Source organism: Saccopteryx leptura, chromosome 4 (assembly GCF_036850995.1).
Source record: "Saccopteryx leptura isolate mSacLep1 chromosome 4, mSacLep1_pri_phased_curated, whole genome shotgun sequence".
NCBI classification, from domain to species: domain Eukaryota; kingdom Metazoa; phylum Chordata; class Mammalia; order Chiroptera; family Emballonuridae; genus Saccopteryx; species Saccopteryx leptura.
Window position 1 is genome coordinate 91,092,397 of NC_089506.1, and position 26,826 is coordinate 91,119,222.

Here is a 26,826-nt window from a genome sequence, read left to right on the forward strand (position 1 = left end):
CTATGTACAGCACGGCAACGTTCTATCACGTGTAAATGCAGAAATTGGGGGGTTGTTGTTCTCCTGCATGCTTGGACCAGTTAAACAAACAGCAGCAGCATCTGCCTGGCCGCTCAAGCAACCTGAGTGCCCCTTTCTTTATTCTTTATTTTGCAAGTTAATATCTATCTACACCAAAACAGCTGTACCTACATACATACAATACATGCACGCATACGTTCATATACACGCACACACATGGACTTCAATGCAAATACATCTAACAGACATTTATTGAGCAACGGCCCTGTTCCAGGTCTTATTCTTGGTGCTAAGAATATAACAGTGAACACAGTTTCCATTGTTAAGGGACTTGTTCCCTAATTGGGGGAAGAGATAATATCAAACTTATGATATGTGGAGAGTAAGTGGTTTGGATAAAGAAAAATGTGCAAGAATAATAGTGATAGGAATATAGGGATGAGGGGATGTTGGGGGTTGCTACCTGTTTAAGGCAGTCACGAAAGTCTTTTCCACTAAGTGAAATTAAGGTTTAACAGGAATCTTCTGCGACATTGCAGTGAAGAGACTGCCGCTGGTTAAGCCTAGAAGTGGGAGATGAGTTAGAATGCAGTTGTGGCCTGACCAGGCAGTGGCGCAGTGGATAGAGCGTCGGACTGAGATGTGGAGGACCCAGGTTCCAGACCCCGAGGTCTCCAGCTTGAGCGCGGGCTCATCTGGTTTGAGCAAAAGCTCACCAGCTTGGACCCAAGGTCGCTGGCTCGAGCAAGGGGTTACTCAGTCTGCTGTAGCCTCCCGGTCAAGGCACATATGAGAAAGCAATCAATGAACAACTAAGGTGTCGCAACGAAAAACTAATGATTGATACTTCTTATCTCTCTCCGTTCCTGTCTGTCTGTCCCTCTCTCTGACTCTCTCTCTGTCTCTGTGTAAAAAAAAAAAAAATGCAGTTGTGGTTCAGGTGAGAAAGAATGGTGGCCACAGCAGGGGAGACGTAGTAGCCAGGGAGATGGGGTGTGCTTATTTTAGTGAGTATTCTGTAGTTGGAGTGGCTGAATTTACTGATGGGATTGAATGTGGTTTTGAGGAAAAAGGGGATGACTTCAAGCTTTTTGACTTGAGAAATTGCAGCAAGAGCATTTTCTGAGATGAGGAAAACTGTTGGAAGAGTAGGTGTGATATGAGAGAGAGAGAGAGAGAGAGAGAGAGAGAGAGAGAGAGGGAGGTGTGTTTAGTTTTGGACATGTCACATTGGAGGTGCCCATTAGACATCAAGGTCTGGAATTCTGGAGACAGATGTGGGCTCATCCCTTCAGAACTCATCCCTATTTGCTGGCCCAGTTGCTGCTACTGTAGGTGAGGGTGCCATTCTCTGTCATTTGGATTACTGTCACTCCCTTCTGTGTGGTCTTCTGCCATTTTTTTGCCACTCTTTCAATTCACCTTCAAAAGCCTGAGTTTTTCCTAAAATAAAATTATTTTGATGTCTCTCACATACTTATATTTCAAGTGCTTGGAGGATAAAATTCAGACATCTTAACCTGGTTTAAAAGGTCTTGCCTGGTTAGTTCCTGGTGTATTTATTTCTACTCAATATTCTCTGCTCGTTATTCTTGTTTCTTTCTGTGCTCTTCATGTTCTTGCACCTTTTCAACCTTTGAACACTGTTCTACCATCATTTGACCTTCCTCACTCCCAAACCTTCTTACCTGTTTATCTCCTTTTCCCTTGTGAATTTGTGATGAGATATTATTTATTCCATGAAGACTGTTCCTGACAAGTGGGGGTTAATTGGCTATTCTTTATTCTCCTGTAGTCCTTACCAAACACTGCAGATGTATCTATATATTGTAATTGCAGTTTACTTTGTATTCACCTCTGTTTGTTCTTAAATTCTGAGAGGCTGGGTGTCTCTTGTGTCTAGTGTTACTTCTTTCTTTCTTTCTTTCTTTCTTTCTTTCTTTCTTTCTTTCTTTCTTTCTTTCTTTCTTTCTTTTTATTTAGACAATTAAACAGTGACATTGGTCTACCAGAGTATGTAGATTTAGAGAGTACATCTCCACATCATTTGGTCAGTCAATTATACTGTATACCCATCACCCAAAGTCAAATCATCCTCCGTCACCATTTATTTGTTTCTCTTTATGCCCATCCCCCTCCCTCCTTTCCCTTTTTTTCCCTCTGGTAACCACTGCACTCTTACCTATGTGCATGAGTCCCAATTTTGTGTTCCACCTATATATGGAATCATACAGTTCTTAGCTTTTTCTGGTTCACTTATTTCTCTTAGCATAATGTTGTCAAGGTCCATCCATGTTGTATCTAGTGTTATTTCTATATTGCCTAACACAAACTAATCTTAATAAATATTCCTTATTTAAATGACAGAATAAATAAGTAAAGCAGCTGATTATAAAAGGTATATGCAAAATTCAGCTGAGTTTCTATATTTTAGCAGTAGCTAGTTACAAAGTATAGTGGGGGAGAATAGGATTAATCCACACTTGCCCCCAAATACTTAAAAGAATAATTTAGATGTAGTTAGGACACTAACACTAACAACAAATATATAGGTTGCCTCTGTTAAGTTGAAAATTATAGCCACATGTCATGTTATGAGTGGGCAGTTTAAAAATTGCCAACCTGTCAAATCTCCCTAATCTATTTACAAATGCAATTAAAATACAATTGAAATGGATTTTAGTTTTGAAACTTTGAATTACTCTAAAGTTCACATGGAAAAGGAAATGAAATGAGTGAGGAAGTGAAGAAAATTTAGAAAGAGAAGAAAAGTTTGCACAGTCAGTAAGATTAACAGTGCTTACAACAGTGTTAGTAACACAGGGTAATACGAAAAACAGTGTAACAGAATTAGAAGCTCAGACACAATTGTAGGATAAAACTAATGTAAAATCAATTGAGAAAGATTGATAATTACTCATAAAATGATAGAGAAAATTAGTTAATAAATATTTTGAAAACTATATATGACATTTGACTCATCTTACATTATGTACCAAACGATGTCATTAAAATATGCTTTTCTGATATAAAAATTATATAATTATAATGTGCCATTCTTTATATATGAAGATGCTTTTTGAAGTTATTTTTTTCTCCTAACATTAGTGATTTATTTGTACATATCTAATTAAACACTTGGTTCCACTGTTCCTTGTTATCAAGATCCAAATTTTGTGAGGTGACTGACTTTGGTTAGGAGCACTATGGACACAAGAGAAAAGATGGTAGGATTACTTTATTGGTTACAGCTGTTAACCTTGACTCAAATACTGTGCTGTATTGTTTAAAATGATGCATTCTCTAATTTATTTATTTACTTACTTATTTTTACCAAGGATAAAGAGATTAAGTTCATTTGTTGATATTAAAACACTCAGTTAAAATAAGCTGAGTGTCAGAATTTGACTATATTTTAAAGGTTTGGAAAAATTGTAAAGTCTACTCTTCCAGTGTTTCTGAGCTATATTTCTAAATAATGAGCATGGTGTGTCACACGTGACACAGCTGTGTGCTTGTTTTTGTTTAGCACTGTTAGAGCTAACTTCTTCACCCATCCTTAGTGTTAGTCTATGTATTTTTTATAATTGTATCTCATATGTTGTTCAAATGAGTCAAATGTACTCATTCTTTTTTTGTTGTTCTTTCTTTCTTTTTTTGTGTGTGTATTTTTCTGAAGTTGGAAATGGGGAGGCAGTCAGACAGACTCCCGCATGTGCCCAACCGGGATCCACCCGGCATGCCCACCAGGGGGCGATGCTCTGCCCATCTGAGGCATTGCTCTGTTGCAACCAGAGCCACTCTAGCACCTGAGGCAGAGGCCACAGAGCCATCCTCAGCGCCCGGGCCATCTTTGCTCCAATGGAGCCTCGGCTGCGGGAGGGGAAGAGAGAGACAGAGAGGAAGGAGGGGGGGAGGGGTGGAGAAGCAGATGGGCACCTCTCCTGTGTGCCCTGGCCGGGAATCAAACCCGGGACTCCTGCATGCCAGGCCGACGCTCTACCACTGAGCCAACCGGCCAGGGCCTCTTATTCTTGTACTCATTGCTATTGGTTTTCATAGTGACAATTAGACTTACTTTTGTTTTTCCTTTTAGACCTTCAAATATTTACTCTTAGTTTTTCTAGCATAAGATCCACCAGGGCCTATGTGAAATAGTTCAGGTCTTGGGATATCTGCTTTTTAATTATTTTTATAACTATGTGATTTAAAAGCTTTGTATCTTTTTTAGACTCTTAAAGAGAGCAGGTCCATATCCTGCCCATTAGCAGTTGAATGCCTACCACTGCTAACCTGGTTCACTCTTTGGTTTTACAGAGAGAAGAGAAGAGGAAGATTTGGAAGAGAAGAAGGCTCTTAAAAAGAAAATTAAAGAACTAAAATTCCTTGATTCTAAGGTTGCTCAGAATCTTTGTAAGTATAAGATTTTAATACTGTTAAATTAGTGAAGCACTCTAGAATTGGTTCCTTTAAATTATTTCATTTTCTTTATGACTTTTAAATTTTATGTTATTTTTTATAATGTGCATAGTAAATTCAATATGATTTTCCTTTAGGTATTTTATGGTATAAATTCTTCACTAAAGATTAATGCATATTATAAAATAAAACTAAGAAAAGTGTTTAGAATGAAAAAATATATATCTTTCATGACTGAAAAGAAAATTATCTTTTAAATTCTCTTTTTTAGGTATAATATAAATAAAAAATTAAGGAAGTTTCTCCCCATCCCATTTTTTTTTCTTTTTTTCTTTTTTGTATTTTTCTGAAGCTGGAAACGGGGAGGCAGTCAGACAGACTCTCGCATGCGCCCGACCGGGATCCACCTGGCTTGCTCACCAGGGGGCGATGCTCTGCCCATCCGGGGCGTCGCTCTGTCGTGACCAGAGCCAGTCTAGCACCTGAGGCAGAGGCCAAGGAGCCATCCCCAGCGCCCGGGCCATCTTTGCTCCAATGGAGCCTTGGCTGCGGGAGGGGAAGAGAGAGACAGAGAGGAAGGAGAGGGGGAGGGGTGGAGAAGCAGATGGGCACTTCTCCTGTGTGCCCTGGTCGGGAATCGAACCCGGGACTTTCACACGCCAGGCCGACGCTCTACCACTGAGCCACCCGCCCAGGGCTCCCCATCCCATTTGAATTGAATTTATTGGGGTGACACTAGTTAACATAACTATACAGGTTTCAGGAGCCCAATTCTACAGCACATCTCTACACCGTATTGTGTGTCCCCTCCTCAACCAAGCCAAGTCTTTGCCATCAAAATTGATCCTCCTCTGCCCTCACCACTCCCACAGTTACCACACTGCTGTCCGTGTCCGTGAGTCTTCTTTGGCTCCCAACAGCATTAGCTGGCTGTCTTGGTATGAGTCTGTCCCTATTTTGCTTGTTAGTTCATTTTTTTCATTAGATTCCACATATGAGTTGAAACCGTATGGTACTTCTCTTTCTCTGACTGGCTTATTTCACTGAGCGTAATGCTCTCCAGGTTCCAGGTTTCACCCATGCTGTTGGAAAGGTAGTAAATGATGACATATTTTGAAATAAACTTGTAGTGGATTATTCTTTTATACTTCCTAACCTCTATTATTTATAATACTTGATCGCACATAAAGACATTGGAATATTAATGGAAATAAGGAATGATGAGTAAAATGAATTTTATTATTTCATCTGAATAGTTCTAAGCCTTTCCTCAAAAGTACTGACTGGTAATATTTTACATTTAATTACTGTTACAGGGAGCTAAATACTATTGAATTGTCTTCTACACTGAATTACTGTGGGAAAAGAGGGCAAATAGTTTTGCTTCTAACTCATTTCTAATTGTTGCTTAATGCATCAAAGACAGTTCTGCTTGGAATGGAGATAATACCCGTGTATATTCCTTTCTGATGGTGCAAGTGAACTAGAGTGTGGAGAACAGATCACTAGAGGCATTAGCAGATAACATGGCTCTGAGCCTGACTTTCAGTTATTTCATGCCTCAAGGAAACTTTTAGCAAGTGTTGGAACAAAATTTTTTTGTTGAGAGTAAAGATCTGTGCTGTTGATTAAAGAGGGAGTTAAGGCTATGTGTGCATCAGGCAGAGTTGGTATTCCTTTTGTGGAGGTTCTGAAATCTTCCTTTCATTTTCACTGTGATGGACGGCCATCCTTTTCTGTAGTGCAGGCTGCTGAGATCCCCGCAACAGTGTAAGGGCAGTCCTGCTGTTGGCCAGTATTTTGTTTTCTTTATTTCAGGTACATCGCTGCGTCTTTCATGTTAGGGGTTGTCCATGTGACTTGCTTGGGCCAATGACCCTGCAAGTGGAGATTAGGTAATTTTTGTGTGGAAGCATTTGATGCTGGTGGGAGAAGCACCTTGCTCCTCCCTTCACCCAGAATGGTGATCAGCGTGGTGTCCTTCACCCTGGTGGGAAGACCATAAATAAGAGTCCCTTCTTTCTGATGTGTGTGATGGACATGTAGTCTGAATTAGAAATCACATTTTTGTTTGTTTTGTGCTTACAGTGCCGAAGTTTAGGGGACTGTTATATAACACAGTTATGTTAGAGAATTTCCCCCTTAAAGGACAATTGTCCAAGTTCAAAGAATTATTAACTTGGATAATGTCAAAGAGTTTTGTGTTCTCTGACCTGAAAGAGATGTGGTCATTTTCTTGAAAAATGTCCATGACCTGCATTACAAATTACAAGTCTTGCCTTTGTAAATAGCCTCATTATGGGTACTGAAGAAATACTTTATACAGAGTGCTTTTTAGATGGGCCAGCCATTATAAGTTAGCTTACATAGTCATCTTGAGGTTGAATATGTGACTCTTTAAACAGGGTTCCTAAGGATTATTTAGATATATATATTATAGAATATGTGCTAAATGGGATTTCAGATTTAATTGTAATGGCAATTATTAATTACCTTTATGTGCTTCTTCTGTATTTGGCTCTCTAATCTTTATTATGGCCCATCACTTAGGTAGTAGCGTTGACACTGTAAGCAGGGAGTCTGGTTGGTGTAGCAGGTTAGTGACTTGATTAAGTTTGCTCATTTTGAAAATGTCCAAATAGGTATATGTTGTATTTATTCCTATTTAGAGATAACCAAATCATATTATCATAGAGCAGGATACTGTTTTGGTTGCTTTAGCTAGAGGCTATATATTCATTCATTTAATTATTACTCACATTTATAAGATCAAAAAGTCCAGAATTTATACTGTCATGATGTAATCCAGTAGTATTCTTGCCCTCTCTGATTGCATCAAGTGTTATCATTTAAACTTTAAGAAGCATTAGCAGCCTTAAAATCTTTACTGTAATTATAGTTTGATTCACAGCTGCTTTTTTGTTCATAAAATTCAGTCTTTAAATTTACTGAATTCTGAGAAGAGTCTTCTGATAATGACAAGACTATCTTGTCACTTAGAAATCTAAGATAATTTTTCTTAGATTCCTCTTCACTGAAATATTCTATAGAATTTTGAGGAAAGGACCAAAAATCATTTATTTAGCTGTTTACATAAAGGTGGGTTAGGTTTCCTGTGTTCTGAGTTCATAAAGGTTTAGACAAAGAGTCTGGTCCCAGCGTTAATAAAAGATAAAATTTCAGCCATTCTAGAATTAAGAGATGGCTCAGGAGTATTACCAGGTGTCAGACATTTTGGAGGGGGTATTAGAGCTATAAAGGAGGAATTTAGGATTCCACAAATTAACATAAAGGTTTAAATATTTATAAGTCCCTTGCAGGAAACATGTGTGACTGGCTCCAAAATCTGCACACTTTACACTCCTTCACTGAACTCAAAGCTCCCCACTGGGACATATAATCACAGTTTGAAGGATAAGATGCATGTTAATAAAAATACTAATATTAATGGATCTTTTGGAGGCTTTAATTGAGCCTTGTATTATTCTCAGTAACTTTTAAATATTAAAAAAGAAATGAAGGCCTGTGCTGTCTTCTGCATAGTGTGTTAGACATTAGGCCATTTCAACTTTTCTGCTCCCCCCTTTGTTATAGCAAATGTTTTCCACAAATGAATTTATTCATTAACTAGTTAAAAACCATAGTTCAGTTTTTCTAAATATGTGTTTACTGTGTGTGCTATTTTAACACCTGAAAGTAGTAGATGAATTATAAATATGGAAGAAAGTAAAAGAATAAAGCATGTCCATTTGCAAAGTAAATTTTGAATATCATACTTTATTCATTCAAAGCTTGGTTGAATTTAAGGTTTTCCACTTTTGTTGTTACTAGTTACTAAGTCAGGATGTGACACATGATGGCCCTTAGGCTAAATCATGTCATTGCCTGTTTTTTACACAAGTTTTTATTGGAACTTAACCAGTGCATTTATTTACACATTGTTTATGGCTGCTTTTGTGCTACACTGGCAGAGTTGAGTAGCTGTGACAGAGACTGTATGGCTCACAAATCATAAAATATTTACTATGTGGCTCTTTATAGAGAAAGTGTGGCGACCCCTGCCCTGAGTATATCTATTCTCTGATTGTCCCAATTTACCATTCCACCAGCAGTGCCTGAGTGCTCCCACTCTCCCATCTCCCAAATGCTTGTTTAAAGGATCTATCTAGTGTGGCTTTAAAAAAGAATTATTATGTTTGAGATTTGTTGAAACTTGTTAATCTGATATTTTGTGTCTCTAATTCTGGAAAATTCTCTGATATTTTCTCTTCATATATGCTTCTTTTCTATTCTTTTTGTGATTTCTCTTTGGAACTTTAAGTAGAGTTTGGTGTCTTTACTGACTTTTCATATCTTGTAACCTTGTATTTTTCCATCTCTTATGTTACACTTTAGATAGCTTCTTTGTGGTCTTTCATGTCATGAATTTTCTCTTTATCTGATGTTTAATCCATAGGTTTATTTATAATTTCAGCAGTTTTATTTATACATATGATTTCTAATCATTCTACTTTTTCCCCGTAAATCTGTTTGTTTCTTTTTAGTAATGTCTTTTTCCCCCTTCCCAATGTTTTATAATAATTATTTTCTCCCTAGATTTCTACTTTTCTTACTTTCAGGACAGTTCTGAAATGCATTTAATATTAAGATGAAAAATGTATATTTTTAGATGTCTCTCTCTTTAAGTGTCTCTCTACGGTACTGCCTCAAATATAAAACTATCGCTTCTTTCTCAATTACTATGTTATGCTTTAGAGGAATTCTATCTATCTATCTATCATCTATCTAGCTATCTACTTTTTTGATGACTTTTATTTAATTGTTATAATCTTGTCTATATGTTGTTTCCATAGACTAGATTTCTTGAGTGGAATTTATTGTTTCTCAAATGGAATCAATTATTTTAAGAATTCTGATTAATATTACTGTTTTCTATTCAGATTATATTTTAACAAATTGTTTTCTTAATTTACTTCTGAGGTTTAGTACATCATTTATTTTGGTCAGTTTTGTTATTTTTTTTTATTTTTTATTTTGTATACATACATTTTGCCCATTTTTTGGACCTCATGGGATTCTAAATGTAAATAAACGTGATCTGTGAATTTTGAAGCACGTTTATTTTCCCGGCTTCCTTGTTTTTTAATTGTTTTAACTTTGACATTAACGTTTTTCTTTCATGGTGTCAAATATCAATATTTGCATGTGTTTTCCATTGGTTTTTATGATTGACAAGTTCTTTAACCATGAAAGAGCTAATTTGCTATGCTAATTTTTTTAGTAATCCCTTCTGTTGTTAATATTTACATTTAACTCCACCACCATATGCAACTTGTTTTGTACGCGATGTTCAGATTTAGATTTTATTCCCTCTCCATCAATTATTTATCAATTAATCTTCAAGAGCACATATTAGTTATCCTATTTTTGTTCTTTCTAATGTCTGCTGTGTAGTTATCCTTTTGTAATTCCATTAATCTCTGTTACAGTATCAGTTAGATCCTTTATTTAATCTTGTTCTTCAGATATTAAGGATTGCACACACATACCCATTTTTTTAGATAGTTTATGGTACTATTATCCCAGACTTATGGCTGCTGGAGCTCCACAATGTGTGAATGAAGCTGGTGTTAAGAACACAATGGCCTTTGTGATTCAGCTGTAGATGATACATGGTATTCCCCGGAATCTGGGATACAGCCTCTAAGAAAGAAGCAGATCATATTTTCTGAGTTTTATGGAAAATAGTGTCCTTATTTGAAAATACTGAGAAAGTATGTAAGTTCAGTATATAAAATAAATTAGTGGGCTAGTGGTTAGCAAGTTCTGGCATGTTCAAGAAGTGACATTGGTCACTGGAGAGAAGAAACACAGTAATAGTAGAATAAAGAGAGGACAGCAAAAGCATTGCATCTAATGTTGTGAAATTATCCTTATATCCCTCAGTAGCTTTTGAGAAAATCATTGTGTTTTAACATCAGATATATGGGTTTCAAAAATAAATAATGTTGGACTTCTCAGTAGTAACATATTACCCCATATAATTCATTTGGATAGTTTTCCATGAAAATATATTTTCTAATATTGTCTACTTAAGCTTTAGTTACATGCAAAGGCTAGTTCTTTAGCATAATATCTGTAATATGTCTGAACAGTAAAGTATCATTAAAACTTGTAAAACTGTTAATGCCCTGCTTAGCAGTTTTCTTAAAATATTTTCTTCTGAACTATTGAGTAGCGTTAAAAGATATTATACAATACTTACCTGGCAGGAGAGATACCATGATCAGGAAGGTGGTTTTCCCAGGGCGAGGCTTATCCATTGCACTATGGATGTGCTGACCCCTGCGATTTCCCCAAATGTGGGAAACTTGACTGCATAATTTGTGGTAGTGGGGGACTGCGTCCGCGCTCTCCCCTTTAAAAAAAGAAAGAAAAAGATATTATACAGCCTGACCTGTGGTGGCGCAGTGGATAAAGTGTTGACCTGGAATGCTGAGGTTGCCAGTTCAAAACCCCAGGCTTGCCTGGTCAAGGCACATATGGGAGTTGATGCTTCCTGCTCCTTCCCCCTTCTCTCTCTCCTCTCTTTCTAAAAATGAATAAATTAAAAAAATATAAATAAATAAAGATATTATACATGCTAAAATACACATGGTTAAACAAATATTGCAAACACGTATTGGGGTTTTATGGTTCTTTTCTTTATAATGTGATATTTTGATAGTGAACCAAACATCTTATTTTTAGTTATTCGAAAATTATCACCATTTCTGTGATAAGCTAATAAGTAATCATTAAAAATCAACCTGGAATCAGCATAATGATATAGTACTCTTGTTTAAACACTAGTTCTAAAACTGGAGGGATATAAAATGTGTTAATGAAAGTTTCCCCAATAGTAACTGTATTAAATGCTTTAAAATCTCTCATTTTAGGAGTTAGTTTTGATTTTACATATAGACTAAACCTCAACCTCCTTTCTTATTCATTATGACCCGTTCCCCTCCCCCTTAGCCATCTTCCTGAGCTCTTTTCGGGTGCCGTATGAAGAAATCAAAACGATGATACTGGAAGTGGATGAAACTCTTTTGGCAGAGTCTATGATTCAGGTAAACAAACAGGCCGAGAGCTTAAATTCCAATATTTCATTGCAGGATTCTCATTAAATCGAAATCTGTAAGTGAAGCAAAATTCTTAAGCCAAATCATTCAACTGGAAAATCATTGCCGCATAATTAGTTTTAGCATAACTTTTGCATTGCCAGGAGATAAAACTCTGAATCGTCTCTTAACTACAAACTAAATATAATACTATCAAAATGATTGCATTTCAGTTATTTTAAATGGCTGTTTTCTGAACGTCAGGTTGGTTAATTTTACATTTTTGTTTTTGTTATAGTTAAGACTTGTAATATGTTAATTTATGTTTATTTGTATAATCTTTTGAGTGTGTTTTTTCTCAGGCATCTCTGTCTTCTTAAGCTGTATTATTATTTAGTATAAAAGATTGTGGGATAGTTCTCTTCATTTCTAACAATCCCTACTGGAGTCACTTGTGCTCCTGTGAATACCACAGCTAGTCTTCATAGTATTCTGAATCTGTTCAGAAGGCTGAAAGAGGTTCAAAATGGTTTCTACTCACAGTATTATTTAAGGAATGTGCTGTGGTGTCAGTTACTTGCCAAATTCCACATAAAGCATCAATAATACATATCTGGATAGAATTTGAAGTTGGAGAATCAAACCGCAAATTATATAGCAAAAGGATGATATGTTCAGTTTACTATCTTTTATTTTTATAATGGAAGGGAAGTGATGTTTTAGCAGTAACCAGACAACAAGGATTATTTGTTAGTGTCAACAGACAATTAAAATTATTGTAGACATTTTAATTAATCAATAAATAGTAACCTTAGGACTTGTTCTTGGTTTAGCCTCCCTGACCTGTCTTTTTTTAAATGAGGGGATTTGTGCTCTGAATCTCTTGACACACAAACTGCCTAATTCAACACTCTTATTTAAAAGTACTTGAGCAGTTTTTTTTTTACTAGAATTTTGTCTTTGTTGTAGTTGATTGTATATATGCTTTGTTTTTTAACTGATTCCAAGTTCCTTTAAAGAAAAATTTTCTACTTAACACATGTTTATATATTATAATATACTTGTTAAATATAATATTTATGGAGTAGCTTTAACTTGCTTGCACAACTATTTTGGATGATCCTCTGAATTTTGTTATGTAGAGATGGAAAAATAATTATTTGCATTTGAAATTTTTGTCCAAAGAACACTTGAGTTCCATATAAATGATGAATATATTAGCTATCACTACTACAATAATTTACCAGAAATTGAGTGGCTTAACATTACACATGTGTGTTATCTTGTGTTTCTATAAAGCAGAAGCCTGGCCTGGGCCTGGCTGTGCTAAGGTTAAGGGTTGGCCGGCTTGTATGAAATTCTGTAGGCTTTCGGGAAGACTTTGTTTTTTCTTTTCCAGCTCCTCATGGCTGCCTCCTTCCTCAGCTCGTGGACACCTTTCTTCATCTTCCAAGCCTGCAACGTTGCAGCTTTCTGTTCCTTCTTTCCTAGTTATATCTCCCTCTTGATTGTTCTGTCTCCCTCTTCTACACCAAAGACCTTTAGGGTTACACTGGCCACATCAGGTAATCCAGGATATTCTCTATATTTTAAGGCCAGCTGTAGGACTTCCCAATGTCATGTAACCTAATATTTTCACAGGATCTGGGATTCTGGGATCGGAAGTGGACATCTTGGGGGAGATTGGTTCATTATTCTGCCTACCATTCTTACTAAATATAAAACCAGTCTTATAAATTTGAAGTCTAAAATTTTACTTTGGACATATGCAAAGATATATTCATATTAAAAAACAAGAACTTTATGGTATTAGAAGTTCATTATTTTATTTTAAAAATATGCTACTTATTGTAAAATGAAGAACTGCCTATGTTGACCAGGGCGTGGGAAGAGCATTACTTTGTAATAGTCATTGTTTGGTAGGTGATGTTCACTGTCATGATTTCATGTTGGCACTTTACTTACCTTTCTCTCTACCCATACATAACACAATGTCAGTATTGTGTTGTTTTTCCTCCTCATGCTTTACCCCTTTACCTTTGTTACATCAGTCTTTTATTAATTTATTTACGTGTGTGTGTGTGTGTGTGTGTGTGAGAGAGAGAGAGAGAGAGAGAGAATGTGTGCCCACCATGTGCAGGGCACTGTTAGGTTCAATCAGACACCAACTTTACTTTGTTGAAATTGATAGTGTGACAAGGGAGATGATGTTTTTATATAGAGAGAACTAAATACAAGACAAATAGCTGGTTTACAACAGCTCTAGAAGCACAGAATGTGTTCGGGGAGTGCTGGGTGAGTGTATGTGTGGAGGTGAGTGTGGATGTGGATGTGGAGGAAGGCAGCGGAACGGTGTGATCAGCGAGGGGCCGTGATCCTGGCAGTAATGACACCTGGAGCTTTCAGGGGAAGGCTGGGTGTGTGCGGGCAGTGTGAACAGTGTGGTTGGAAAGGGTCTTAGGGTTTGTAAAGTGTGTGGGGATTACGGTAAAAGGGAGAGACAGAGGAAAGTGGGGCCTGAGCTCTTACAAACTATGGCAGTTTTATTACTTTGGGAAGCAAAAATAATGAAGTGAAAAATTAATAAATTTCTGATGAGAGATTAAAATTTAATTATATATTAACTAAAAACTATTCAAGAGACTTCAATGGTCATTTAAAGAGTGCTGAGGAAATTTAGAGGCCTCATGTAATAAATAATTCAAATAATCCAGCTGTCAACTAGAATGATTAAAAGAAAATATAAACCAGGTCTTTTGGTTTCAGGCAGTTCTTCTAAGAGAATTTTCTATTTATGTGGGAAAATCATATACCTAAATGTTTTTATTCAGTTGGTAGTATTAATAGTGAATATGCTTTTTAGGGATGATCTTAAATTGCCACTTGTTGTTTGCTTATTTTTGGCCAGTCAACCAAGTTTTTGTTCAAAAATACACAGTGAGTCAAAAACTTGTTCCTTAATCTAACTACTTTGATATATAACATTCTCTAACATTTTTTACTAATAACAACTTTGAGGAATTATTTTCTCCACTAATATATATGGCATGATGTAGGCTTAATTTAAATTTGTACTTGAATTTGGGCTTGCATGCTTTGCCAATACTATAATTCGGGATTGTGAGCACCAACCACTCTTTTCTTCTTAATTTTATTATCAATACACTAACTTATTATAACATTATTTTCGTCGATTGTATTTGGACACAGAGAATCTATATAGAATTTGTCCAAGGAATTGTGTAATCATTTACATGATAACAGGGAAGCATAATTATGTGTATTCCCTTGGCCTTTCTCCATTGGGAGTGTTTCTCCGGTCTGTGTTGTGTGGCTTGGGAAAGGCTGTGCATGGACAAAGGAGCCAGACCACCAAATGAATCTCTGGTCTCTGGGCTGTGGATGACATAGGCACAGGGTGTTACAGCCACAGGCACTTCAGTTCCTAAAGGGTCTGTATTCGTATATGCTTTTCACTGCAAGGTATAGCATTCTGTGTCTTCGATGCCTTTTCAAATTTTCTTTCACTTCAGAAAAATTACTTAGTCTTTGTTTTACAGATATCTTCATTTTTCTTTAATGAATCCCATGCTCACATTGGTTAAATCTTGCAAGAATTGTCATTAAAATTCCTTTGGTTTCTTTTCTGTTCTTTTCCTTGCCTTTTAGTAGCAATATGATAATTTATTTTATCCCGTGAGTGAAGTGTTAAAATATATTTGGCTTTGCCTGAAATTTCTGACATTTAATTCCCTAAAGCTGAAATGTAATTGATCACATTTACCCAGGTGAGAAAGCTGTTTTTTTGGTATAGGTTGAGTTCTTCTTTCTCAATTATATAGCTAATCAAATAAACATTCAGGAGTGCTTGATTTGAATATATAATAGCTCTGGATAGAGAAGAAGAAAATTGCTTTCAAAATGCAGAGAATGCAGCTTAAGGCTTAGTATAAAGGGTGGTTATTTAGAAATTAAAGATTAACTTCTTTACTGATATCCTTCCCAGACTTTATTAATAATTTTTTTCTTAGAATTCGAGAAACATATTTAGTGAAGATAATTTATTTTGGTTTTAATTTTTAGAACTTAATAAAGCATCTTCCCGATCAAGAACAATTAAGTTCATTGTCTCAGTTCAAGAGTGACTATAACAACTTAAGTGAACCAGAGCAGTTTGCTGTTGTGGTGAGTACTCAGTGTTCTCTCTTTTTGGAAGGGATTTTAATAACGTGGATAACAGGAAAGAAAATGTCAGGCTTTCCACATCATTATTGCTCACAACCTTTAATGTTCATCTCTTTTCTTTTAACCTAAGGATATTGATGGGAAATTATCTTGATTAAGATATATATTGAAACTCTAGCCTGAAGTAAAGTTCGAGAAGTCTTTAAAAAGTATAAACGTGATTTTTATGTTCTCTATTTAATGTCATAATGTAAGATGAAAATTTTGATTTATTCTGCATGTATGCATTCTAACATATTGCAAGAGTTCAGTTTCTCGTTGTAATCACTCCAGTTCATCTCATATTTTAGATCTGAAACTACAAATACGGTTTTGTTTTGCTTTTTGGCAATGAGGTTGAAAAATAAATACATTTTAAAAATCTTCAGAAACTTTGATAATCCTCTTGTTCTAGCTTCCTATTTATAGAAGCTGGGGTCTGAAGAAGTGAGAAGACTTGCCAGTGTTATGTATTAGCTGTGCTGCAACCTCAAATTAAGATTTTTATCAAGCTTCTTTTCTCCTGCTCTTTTCTCCTGCCATTGAATTACCATTTTGAGGTTGGTTACACTCAGTTATCATGATATTTTAGTGTTTTATTTTATATATATGATTTTTTTCTCCCTCTTTAGTTGTATGTATTATTACCAACCTCTAGGAGCATGATGAAATTGCATTTGATAGTATTTTGATACTTCGATTGACTAACTGAAGGACTGTGTCTCCCTCCCATATTTTGGATGTTGTAGGCATTTGCTCTTAAACACCTTCCTGTCTCTTCTAAACCCATTCTACTCAGCCCTCCCTGCTGTGTCTTCCCCCTTCCCCTGTCCTGAGTTCACAAAACTGAGTAGAACACAGAAGGAAAAGAGCCAGGTTTTTTCCTCTTCACAGTCCTCTATTTCTTATTATAAAACTTTTTAACTTACTATATTTGCAAAAATGCTTTTTAATTTTTAATCTAATTCTTCTGGGTACTCTTCTCCTTCCCCCACCTCCCAGAATTTTCTTGTTTGCTTTATTTTCTATTACCAATCACTTTGTCTTTCTCTTAATCCCTATATACTATTCTCCTTGCAGTGTCTTCTGTATGAGAATAAATGAATACATTTTTAATCAGACTACTTAGTTTTAATTTTTGGCCATTTTTTTTTGACTCTTGAATCATAATAATAAAATGTAAAATTATGATTCTGAAATATTTCCCATGTACCTTAAGTCTGAAATACATACAAGTTTATATGAAAATGTCTGCTTAACAATTAACTTTTTATGTTGCATATCATCACCAAAAAGATTTAAAACCATGTTCTAGTGGTTGTCACAGAAGAATGAACTCAAACTAGCAAATATTTTAGGTTTATTTAAAGTAACTAGGTTATGTTCTTCTTAAAAAACTAGAGATCCAAACCTAGAGCTGTGATTTACAAGCAGTATACTCATAGGGGTCAGAACATCTGTATTTCCAGATACTAGTGCTAGAGCTTCTAGTTTTTATTTTAAGACGGAGGTGGACCACTTCTTTTTCGGGTCATGTCAACTCAGACTTGAACTTGAATCTACGCATTCCATCCTAGGTCATAGCTGACTGTGGACAGAATTTAATGGGGAAAGAGTAATGCTGTTGAAAAACATGTGCTGTGGACAGTATGAACAGTGCTTTATCATCTGTTGTTCATGACTGTGCTTGACCACACTGTTCTAAGTTCTGGTGTGTGTGGTACTTACATTTTAAAGTATGATTGTTTTAGTGAAGAAAGGAGGAAGAAAGTTGAGGAAAAAAGTGAAAACTTTATATATATATATATTTTTCAAAGAGTAGTAACACTTTTTTACCTTTGTTATTTTACCTCTTAACTTTTTACCTTTCTCAACCTAGCTCCTCCTACTTCTCAACTGCCCTTGTCTCCAAAGAGGGTGAATCCTGCTTAAAGTTCCAAACAATATTTGAGAATTACAAGAAAAATAATCTTCTGAAAGATTCTCATAATACTGAGTTTCATGTTTTAAGTAACTTAATGAAATTATATTTTATTGTGTTACTGAAGATAGACTATTAATTTTGAGGTAAGGTAAATTGCACATACTTTTATGACTTTGTTTTGTAGAAAAACATTTACCATATTTTTTGCCCCTTAAGATGCACCTGACCATAAGATACACCTAGAGTTTTAAGGATGAAAATAAGAAAAAAAATTCTGATCCAAATGGTGTTTTAAAATATTTAATAAAATACTGTATTTTGTGTTCCATTAGACACACGAGCATTTTCCCCTTCACTTTTTTTGGGGGGGAAAGTGCATCTTATGGAGTAAAGAAATACAATACATATTAACTAAACCAAGATTTAAAGTACTAATTACTTCAACCTGAAAAGTCATCACAGAATCATAAACAAGGACTTGGGTGTGGAGAGCCTTTGTCCCCCAAATAGGGCCAAAGTTTGCATTTTCTTTTGTTTATACCATAGACTTGTTATTAGTTCTGTTTCATTTTCTGGTTCTGTAGGCTACTAATTGTGATTCTAGCATTGTTTTTATTTTAACAAAAATTAGTTAAAACTCTACAGTTATGTTACTTACTAGTGAGCTTTACTCTTTCTTTTATCCATTAATTTGATTTTTGTGAATTACAGATTTTTTAGGTGTGTTGTATATAAACATACACCCAAATATGATACAATAATGAATACAGTCAGTACACTATAATTAGCTTTAATTTCATAGAAGAATTTTATTTATTTATTTATTTACAGAGACAGACAATAAGAAAGAGGGATAGATAGGGACAGACAGACATGAACAGAGAGAGATGAGAAGCATCAATCATCAGTTTTTCATTGTGACACCCTAGTTGTTCATTGATTGCTTTCTCATATGTGCCTTGACCGGGGACCTTCAGCAGACTGAGTAACCCCTTGCTCCAGCCAGCGACCTTGGGTCCAAGCTGGTAAGCTTTTGCTCAAACCAGATGAGTCCGCTCTCACGCTGGCGACCTAAGGGTCTCGAACCTGGGTCCTCTGCATCCCAGTCCGATGCTCTATCCACTGTGCCACCGCCTGGTCAGGCTATAGAAGAATTATTTAAAAAAATAAACAAAAAGCAGCTTTACCAGGACTTTGGCATTTGTTTACATTTTTTTTGTCTTTGATAAAAAAGTGTGCAAAAGTAACACATCTGGAATGCTAGTAACCAGAGACAATTAAAGATCAATTAGATTACATAAGATATAACATGTAAGTTAGAAATGTGTTTTATATTTGTATTACTTGACGTGCAACTTTCCAGGGCTCTATGTTCTATAGTGCTGTGTACATGTATATCATTCAGAAATATTATATCAATAGCCATTAAATTGTATGTCCTTGAAGCTTCCTTTCAACCACTAAAGCATTTGATATGTCTGTATTCTCTCCAGGTATCTTGTATATAAAGTTTTTATTCACTTCTGTTTATTCCTCCCTTGAAATTTAAAGCAAAAATTTTTAATGCTGATACTCTTTCTAGTCCTAAAAGAAGAGTCTTCATGCATAAGTATTAGATGTGGGTACTTTTCTGAAAGTAAGGATTTAGTTGCTCATCTGTTTTTTTCTATTAAGGCAGAATTTTAAGGTGCCTTCTTGAACTAATACAATGACTTGGACATTGGCCAGTTTTTTCAGGACACTACTCAGGAGTTCTAGAGCTTCTGAGTATACAAATATAAAACACATTTCTAACTTACATGTTATATCTTTTTTTTTTTTTTTTTGTATTTTTCTGAAGCTGGAAACGGGGAGAGACAGTCAGACAGACTCCCGCATGTGCCCGACCGACCGGGATCCACCCGGCACACCCACCAGGGGGGTGACGCTCTGCCCACCAGGGGGCGATGCTCCGGGGCGTCGCTGTGCCGTGACCAGAGCCACTCTAGTGCCTGGGGCAGAGGCCACAGAGCCATCCCCAGCGCCTGGGCCATCTTTGTTCCAATGGAGCCTTGGCTCCGGGAGGGGAAGAGAGAGACAGAGAGGAAGGAGGGGGTGGGGGTGGAGAAGCAAATGGGCGCTTCTCCTATGTGCCCTGGCCGGGAATCGAACCCGGGTCCCCCGCATGCCAGGCCGATGCTCTACCTCTGAGCCAACCGGCCAGGGCACATGTTATATCTTACGTATTCTAATTGATCTTTAATTGTCTCTGGTTACTAGCATTCCAGATGTGTTACTTTTACTCACTTTTTTATCAAAGACAAAAAAAATGTAAACAAATGCCAAAGTCCTGGTAAAGCTGCTTTCTGTTTATTGTTTTAAATAATTCTTCTATGGAATTAAAGCTGATTATAGTGTAGTGACTGTATTCATTATTGTATCATATTTGGGTGTATGTTTATATACAACACACCTAAGAAATCTGTAATTCACAAAAATCAAATTAATGGATAAAAGAAAGAGTAAAGCTCACTAGTAAGTAAGATAACTGTAGAGTTTATGCATTGTAGTCTAGTAGTGGTCAGTGGTGGTGGCCTGGTGGTGTTTGTTGGGCCTGGTACCTGTTAGAATTAATATCCAGTGCTATAAATTCATGGCCTAAAACTTTAATGATATTATTGACTTCTTTTTATAGATGATTATAGTGCATTTATATGTCCCATATTTTCTGGGAGATTTTGGCATATGAAAAATAATCCATCAAGAATTCTGATTAAGAGTTCTGGTCAAATAGTATTTTAGAGGAGTGTTCTGGGAGGTGGTCCATCTCCGTATCTTGTGTGACTTGAAATGAATGAGACAGTTTACGTGCTAATTTTGTTACTTTAAGTCTGAGCAGAGGACACTGAGTAATGACTAAGTTACTTAATTTGAAAAATTCTTTTCCTTGGACAATGTAGGACAAAACTTTTTACTGAGAAATTGATTTATATTTGGCATGACCTAGACTCATGCTTTATTCAGTGTAATTTTCTATGACTAAGATGAAGAAATGAAAATATACTTCCTAGAAACTCAGTTGCCTTTTTTCCTCGGATTTCTTCCTTCTCTCTTCAGTCCCAACACCTCCTCATTCATCCTTTCAAAATATTACCTACTCAGCAAAGACTGGTTCCCACTGAGTAGAAACTGGTCTTAGTTGTCTGACTGCATTTAAAAATATATTTGTAGTGTTTCTTTGTACCAGTAAACCACCAAGTAAAATCACTGTACTTACTTAACTGTGTGAGAAATAAATAAGTAAATATTCAATGGGATCAGAAGATTAGCTGAAGTTTAGAAAAAGGCCTGAAAATTTGCATTTGAAGCTTATTGCACTCTACTTCGATTAAAAATTCTAGATGTCTGAATTTTTATCTCTTTATTATTTAATTCTGTTAAGCTGCCTGTTCTTCAAAGGAACTAACCGTTTATAGGCAGGTTAAACTGAACCAAGGTCCTGCTCTTGTGCTGTATTTTGATCTGCCACCATTTGGTGTCACTATAGGGCAGGACTTTTCAACTTTGTGCAGTAAAGAACTCCATATTTTTTTTTAATAATAAAAAAAATAATGTAGGAAGTTCATGCATATTACCCTGCATTAAAAATTGCTCCTTTTAAAGTACACCCTAATATTCTTGTTGTAAACATTTAAATAATGTTTAAAAATATTGAATAAAATTCAGAAGTTCTTATATCCCATTATGTCACTGCATTCCATATAAGTTATCAGTTTTAACTTTCTGTTTAACTGTAAATCCCATGTCTCTGTATTTACAAATATATGCATATTCATTTGCACATTTAAAAAATACATTTTTCTGAAACATTTTTACCATAACTTATATTTTGGAGATTATCCTCCCTCTCTCCTTCCCTCCCTCCCTTATTTCTTTCTCTCTCCTTTTTTTTTAAGTTTATTGCATTGATTTTAGAGAGAGAGATAGGATCATCGGTCTGCCCTTGCATGTGCTCTGACCAGGGATCAAACTGGCACCCTGCACCTTGGGACAATGCCCCAACCAGTCAAGCTATCTATCTGGCCAGGGCTTGGAGATTATTTTCATGATGTGCTGGTTTAAAATGTGGTATTTCATGGTCCATATCAGGACTTTTTCTTTTAACTATTCCATTAATGAAGGATGGTTCACTTTTGTTTTCCTTTTTAAAAAATAATTCTTCATACATCCTTTTATATGGACATATTTGAAGACTGTGTATCCTAGAGATCAATGAGCAGGGACTCTGGATTTAAATCCTAGGTTGACCTTAGTACGTGTGTGATCATCTTGGATAGGTGCTCATCTTTCTATACCTCGATTTCCTTATTCATGAAATGGAACTACCTTAGTTTCCGTCACTGCTCCAACAAATTACCACCAACTTAAATGACTTAAAACAATGCAAGTTGGTCATCTTAAATTTTTTTTTTTTACAGGGACAGAGAGAGAGTCAGAGAGAGGGATAGATAGGGACAGATAGGAACGGAGAGAGATGTTCTCATCAACCATCAGTTTTTCGTTGCAACACCTTAGTTGTTCATTGATTGCTTTCTCATACATGCCTTGACCGTGGGCCTTCAGCAGACCGAGTAACCCCTTGCTCGAGCCAACAACCTTGGGTCTAAGCTGGTGAGCCTTTTGCTCAAGCCAGATGAGCCTGCGCTCAAGCTGGTGACCTCGGGGTCTCAAACCTGGGTCCTCTGCATCCCAGTTCGACACCCTATCCACTGCGCCACCGCCTGGTCAGGCATCTTAAAATTTTTGAAAATCAGAAATCCAAAGTGAGTCATCGGTGCTGCTTTCCTTCCAGAGAATCTGGGGAGGGGGAGATTTATTCCCTTGCCTTTTCCAGCTTCTATAGGCTGCTCACATTCCTTGGCTCACAGTCCAGCATCTCTCTGACTTCTTCTTTTGTCATCACATCTCTTCCTTTGACCGTCTCCTAACTTCTTACAAGGATCTTGCAATTATATTGGGCCAATGTGGATAATCCAGGATCATCTCATCTAAAGATCCTTAATTTACTCACATTTGCAAAGTCCTGTTTTCATGTGATACAGCATATTCAAAAGTTTTGATGATTAGTATGTGGCCATATTTGTTATATCATTGTTCTGCCAACCGCAGGAACAATAATAGTGCATGGTCTTGCATGGTCTTGACTAGTAAATACATTGGTGTAAGATGTATAAATCATCTTATACTCATGAACTCTTTATAAAGGTTAGCTTTTGTTATTAAATTATTATATCTTTAGGAAAGAGTTCTAGAATTTGAATTGACAGGCCAAAGGTTTTTTTTTTTTTTAATCTTGATAGTTACTGCCAAATTACTTTTCTAGGAGATGTGTCAGTTTATACTTTTATTAACAATATATGTGAGGATTCGTCTTGTACCATTACCAATCCTTAATATTTATCACCTGGTGATATTTTTTAACTTTATATTTTCTAGTTATTAAATAAGATTGAAGTAGTTATTTATTGACTATTTATGTTTCTTCATATAACTGACTTAATTATTTTTCATATTTTTTCTTTATAGTTTGAGAGCTGCTTATATATAATCTATATGTTATGCCTATGTAGACATTTGCAGTTTTTTTTTATTTCCTCTCACTTACCTTTCTGCTTTTATCTATTATGTCTGCTGTCCCTTACAGTTTTGAAGTTTGTTGTTGGAAGTGAATTGAGGTAAAGAAGCATCCCTGTCACTCACTTAATGATAGGAGTATAGTCTACGTATGGAGAGAGCTTGGTCTTTTGCACATAGTAGGAGTGTGGTACATAGCTGTGGATTCTTTAGTTTGATTATATGGCTTATCTTGTAAAGATGTAATATGGAGAGTGAAATGCCATTGACCTCACTGGCTCCCTGAAACCCCCTAGATGCCCCCCAGATCTTTTACATGGATGTTCAACATCCCTAAAGTAGCAATTGGCCTTTAAAAAATAACTTTATTGAAGCATAATTGACATAAAATAAAATGCTCACATTTAAAATTTTTTAAATTTGATTAATTTTGACACATGAATACACTCATGAAACCATCACCATAATCAAGGTAATGACTGTAGTCTTGACCCCCAATTGTTTCCTCTGGTCTCTCTGTAATCCCTCCTCTCCTCTCAGACACCATCATTATTAGGTCTTTAATGAAGCAATTTCTGTCATCCACTTCTACCTCTTGTCTTTTTATTTTTAAATTTAGTTTCTGTGCTTCATTTTTCTTCAGCTTTCTGAGGCCTGTCCGTATGCTTCCTCTCCCCTTGAGGGGCCTTCTCTGGAGTGCTTTCCCTAACACTTGTTTTTCCCCACAAGGTTCAGTATCTTTCCTTTTTGTCACCGTAAAGCCCTGCCTAACCTGGAATACGAGTATTATTTTACATGTTATAGCCTTCATTTATGATCAGGACTTTTTGATGGACTGGAGTACACTTCATGTTCATCTCTGTATCACCAGATGTGGCACATCTTCTGGCACGAGGTGGTCATGTGATATTGGCTCAATGAATGTATGAAATAAAGAAAAGAACAGAAAGGAGGGAAAATATATAGCAAGAACAGTAACATTTTAAAAGTTAAATTTTGGTTTTTGAATTTTAGTTTTTTAGAGCAGCTTAAGGTTTGCAGTAAAATTGGGAAGGTAGGGGCATTTCGCACATACCTCCTTCCCCGACACTTGCATAGCCTTCCCCATTAACGTCCTTCACCACTGTCAACAGTGTTACTTGGTGACAGTTGATAAACCTTCATTGACACATCATAATTTCCAAAGTCCATAGTTTATTTACACTAGTGTAGTATACACTCTTGATGTTGTACATTATATGAATTTGGACAAATGTATAGTGATGTGTGTACATCATCATGGAATTATATAGTCTTCTAATTGCCCTAAAAGCACCCTAAAAATAAAATGTTGATTAATTTTAGGTAATCATTTTTCTTTCTTCTTTTTTTTTCTTTTGTATTTTTCTGAAGTTGGAAACGGGAGGCAGTCAGACAGACTCCCGCATGCACCCCACCAGGATCCATCTGGCATGCCCACCAGGGGGCGATGCTCTGTCCATCTGGGGCGTCGCTCTGCTGCAATCAGAGCCATTCTAGCGCCTGAGGCAGGGGCCACAGAGCCATCCTCAGTGCCTGGGCAAACTCTGCTTTAATGGAGCCTTGGCTCTGGGAGGGGGAGAGAGAGGCAGAGAGGAAGGAGAGGGGGAGGGGTGGAGAAGCAGATGGGCGACTCTCCTGTGTGCCCTGGCTAGGAATCGAACCTGGGACTCCTGCATGCCAGGCCAACGCTCTACCACTGAGCCAACTGGCCAGGGCCATTTTTATTTTCTTAAAGAATCTCTAAATAATGACTTCTCTGTGTGTAAGAATGGGCTAATTAAAAATAGACCAAGTAGCTAACACTTTTGTGCACGAAAGTCTGAATTCACGCTTCAAAAAAAAAAATTTGAGCTTAACCACCCTAGGAAACTGCCACTTGACTTGTACATGTCAGCATTTTAGTTTTCTTCTGATACCACACCTCCATTGGACTGTTTCCTTCATCCTCCTGTAATTCTGAGGATCATTTTGTTTGTCTGAGACTACTCAAGGTACCCTATACAATACTACTTTTGTGCTTAGTGGTTTTATTTCCTAAAAAGTGCTGAAGAGATTGTGATTTGGTTTAATAATGATGGCATATTGAAATACCTTCAGAAAAGACTTACCAAGATAGTAGGGAACCTAGAAGAACATGCCCACTGAACCATCACTTTCCCAGAGTAAAAAGTCTTCTAGTCTTTCTTTTATCCTTTAGGTGTTATTTCAAGTGCATTGCAAATGTCCAGACAAAAAATCAATCATGCTTCACAGAATTATCAGTTTAAAATTTAAAGGATATGGAATTAGTATGATATAATTTTTTCTTTGAGACCCATTTTGGCTCCTTGTAATTACTACTTCTTTTCCTCTTTAATAATTCATCTTTGATCTTGTCTGTCAATGATATAAATCTTGCCTCTCTCTCATACTGGAAAATAGAAGTACTATTTGCCTTCCGCTAATGCTGTTTTTTGGTACTTGTCCAGTTGTCCAAGATCCCTCAGATTTCATGATGGTTTAGACAGTACTTTGGCAATCTCATCTGCAAATTGGTCAGTACCCAGGCAGGGCATTTGTTTAAAATAATAAACTATTATAACTATATTCCCAGCTATTTCAATCTGAGAAGTCTGCTTCCCTGAAGATCATAAGCATTCAGCTGTTGTTCGGTTATTCTTGTCACATTGCTTTGCAACCTTGCTGACACGCTTCTGCCGGGATCCAGGATTTAATGTGGGCTCACCAGCACAGATGGCTTTCCTTTCACCTTGTCCAGGGCTTATTAATTTAGCTCGATTTCAATTATGATTGATTTGTAGCCTGAAATTCTTCCAACATTTATTACTTCTTTAATTTTTTCCTACGATCTGATTTCTCCCTTCCATCTCCTTCAGTCCAAGTGAAAATAGTCACAGTGCCATTTGAATTTTTAATTACACTTATTGAAAGTTTGTTTAAGACGTTAAAATCAGCTGTCAACCGAAGATATTTTTACCTTGCCCATGCTAGTATTTTCTCTAAAGACCTTATTCCTCACAGATTTCTTCTTAGTTCTTCCTACACATAATACATTGGAAGTATAAAGTTCTTAGGAGGCCATTTACATCTTTTCTTTACACGTTTCGCAGGTAGTAAAAAATAATGTATAACAGATTTACTGATTTAACCAAATACATTGAAATTCACAGAAAAGTAGATGGTTTTAATGGTTGAATTTAACATGGCATCACTACTGAAAAATTGAGTATATTTAAGAACTGTTCTGATGTTGATTTAAGCTCTAGTTAGATGAGTCCCAGAAATTGGCTGTAGATAGCAGCTTTTCCTTAGCGGGGGCCTAAGCCTCTCGGTATTGCAGAGGCTTGGCTTTCCACAGAGTCTGCTGGGGAGCTGAGACCGGGTAACTTTCCATTGGTAACCACATCACTGTCTGATATGTTTTATCTGAATACATTGTATCCTTGGTTCAGCAGTGATTCCTTCATTTGTCATACTTCATGAACACTGTGCTGGGCACTG

At 36.3% G+C, this 26,826-nt stretch overlaps 1 protein-coding gene and 1 non-coding gene across 3 annotated transcripts in view; both read left to right on the forward strand.

Moving 5' to 3' along the window:
- Positions 1 to 26,826, forward strand: part of DIAPH3 (diaphanous related formin 3) — a 522,354-nt gene that overhangs the window by 227,396 nt on the left and 268,132 nt on the right. For both annotated transcript variants that reach the window (XM_066380803.1, XM_066380804.1), the window contains 3 exons: positions 4,339 to 4,434; positions 11,458 to 11,552; positions 15,627 to 15,728. In XM_066380803.1, coding sequence (XP_066236900.1) covers positions 4,339 to 4,434; positions 11,458 to 11,552; positions 15,627 to 15,728 — 293 coding nt within the window. The remainder of the gene's footprint in view (positions 1 to 4,338; positions 4,435 to 11,457; positions 11,553 to 15,626; positions 15,729 to 26,826) is intronic.
- LOC136404499 (U1 spliceosomal RNA) lies at positions 10,698 to 10,861 on the forward strand. Its single transcript, XR_010751267.1, has one exon. It is a non-coding gene; the product is annotated as a U1 spliceosomal RNA (small nuclear RNA).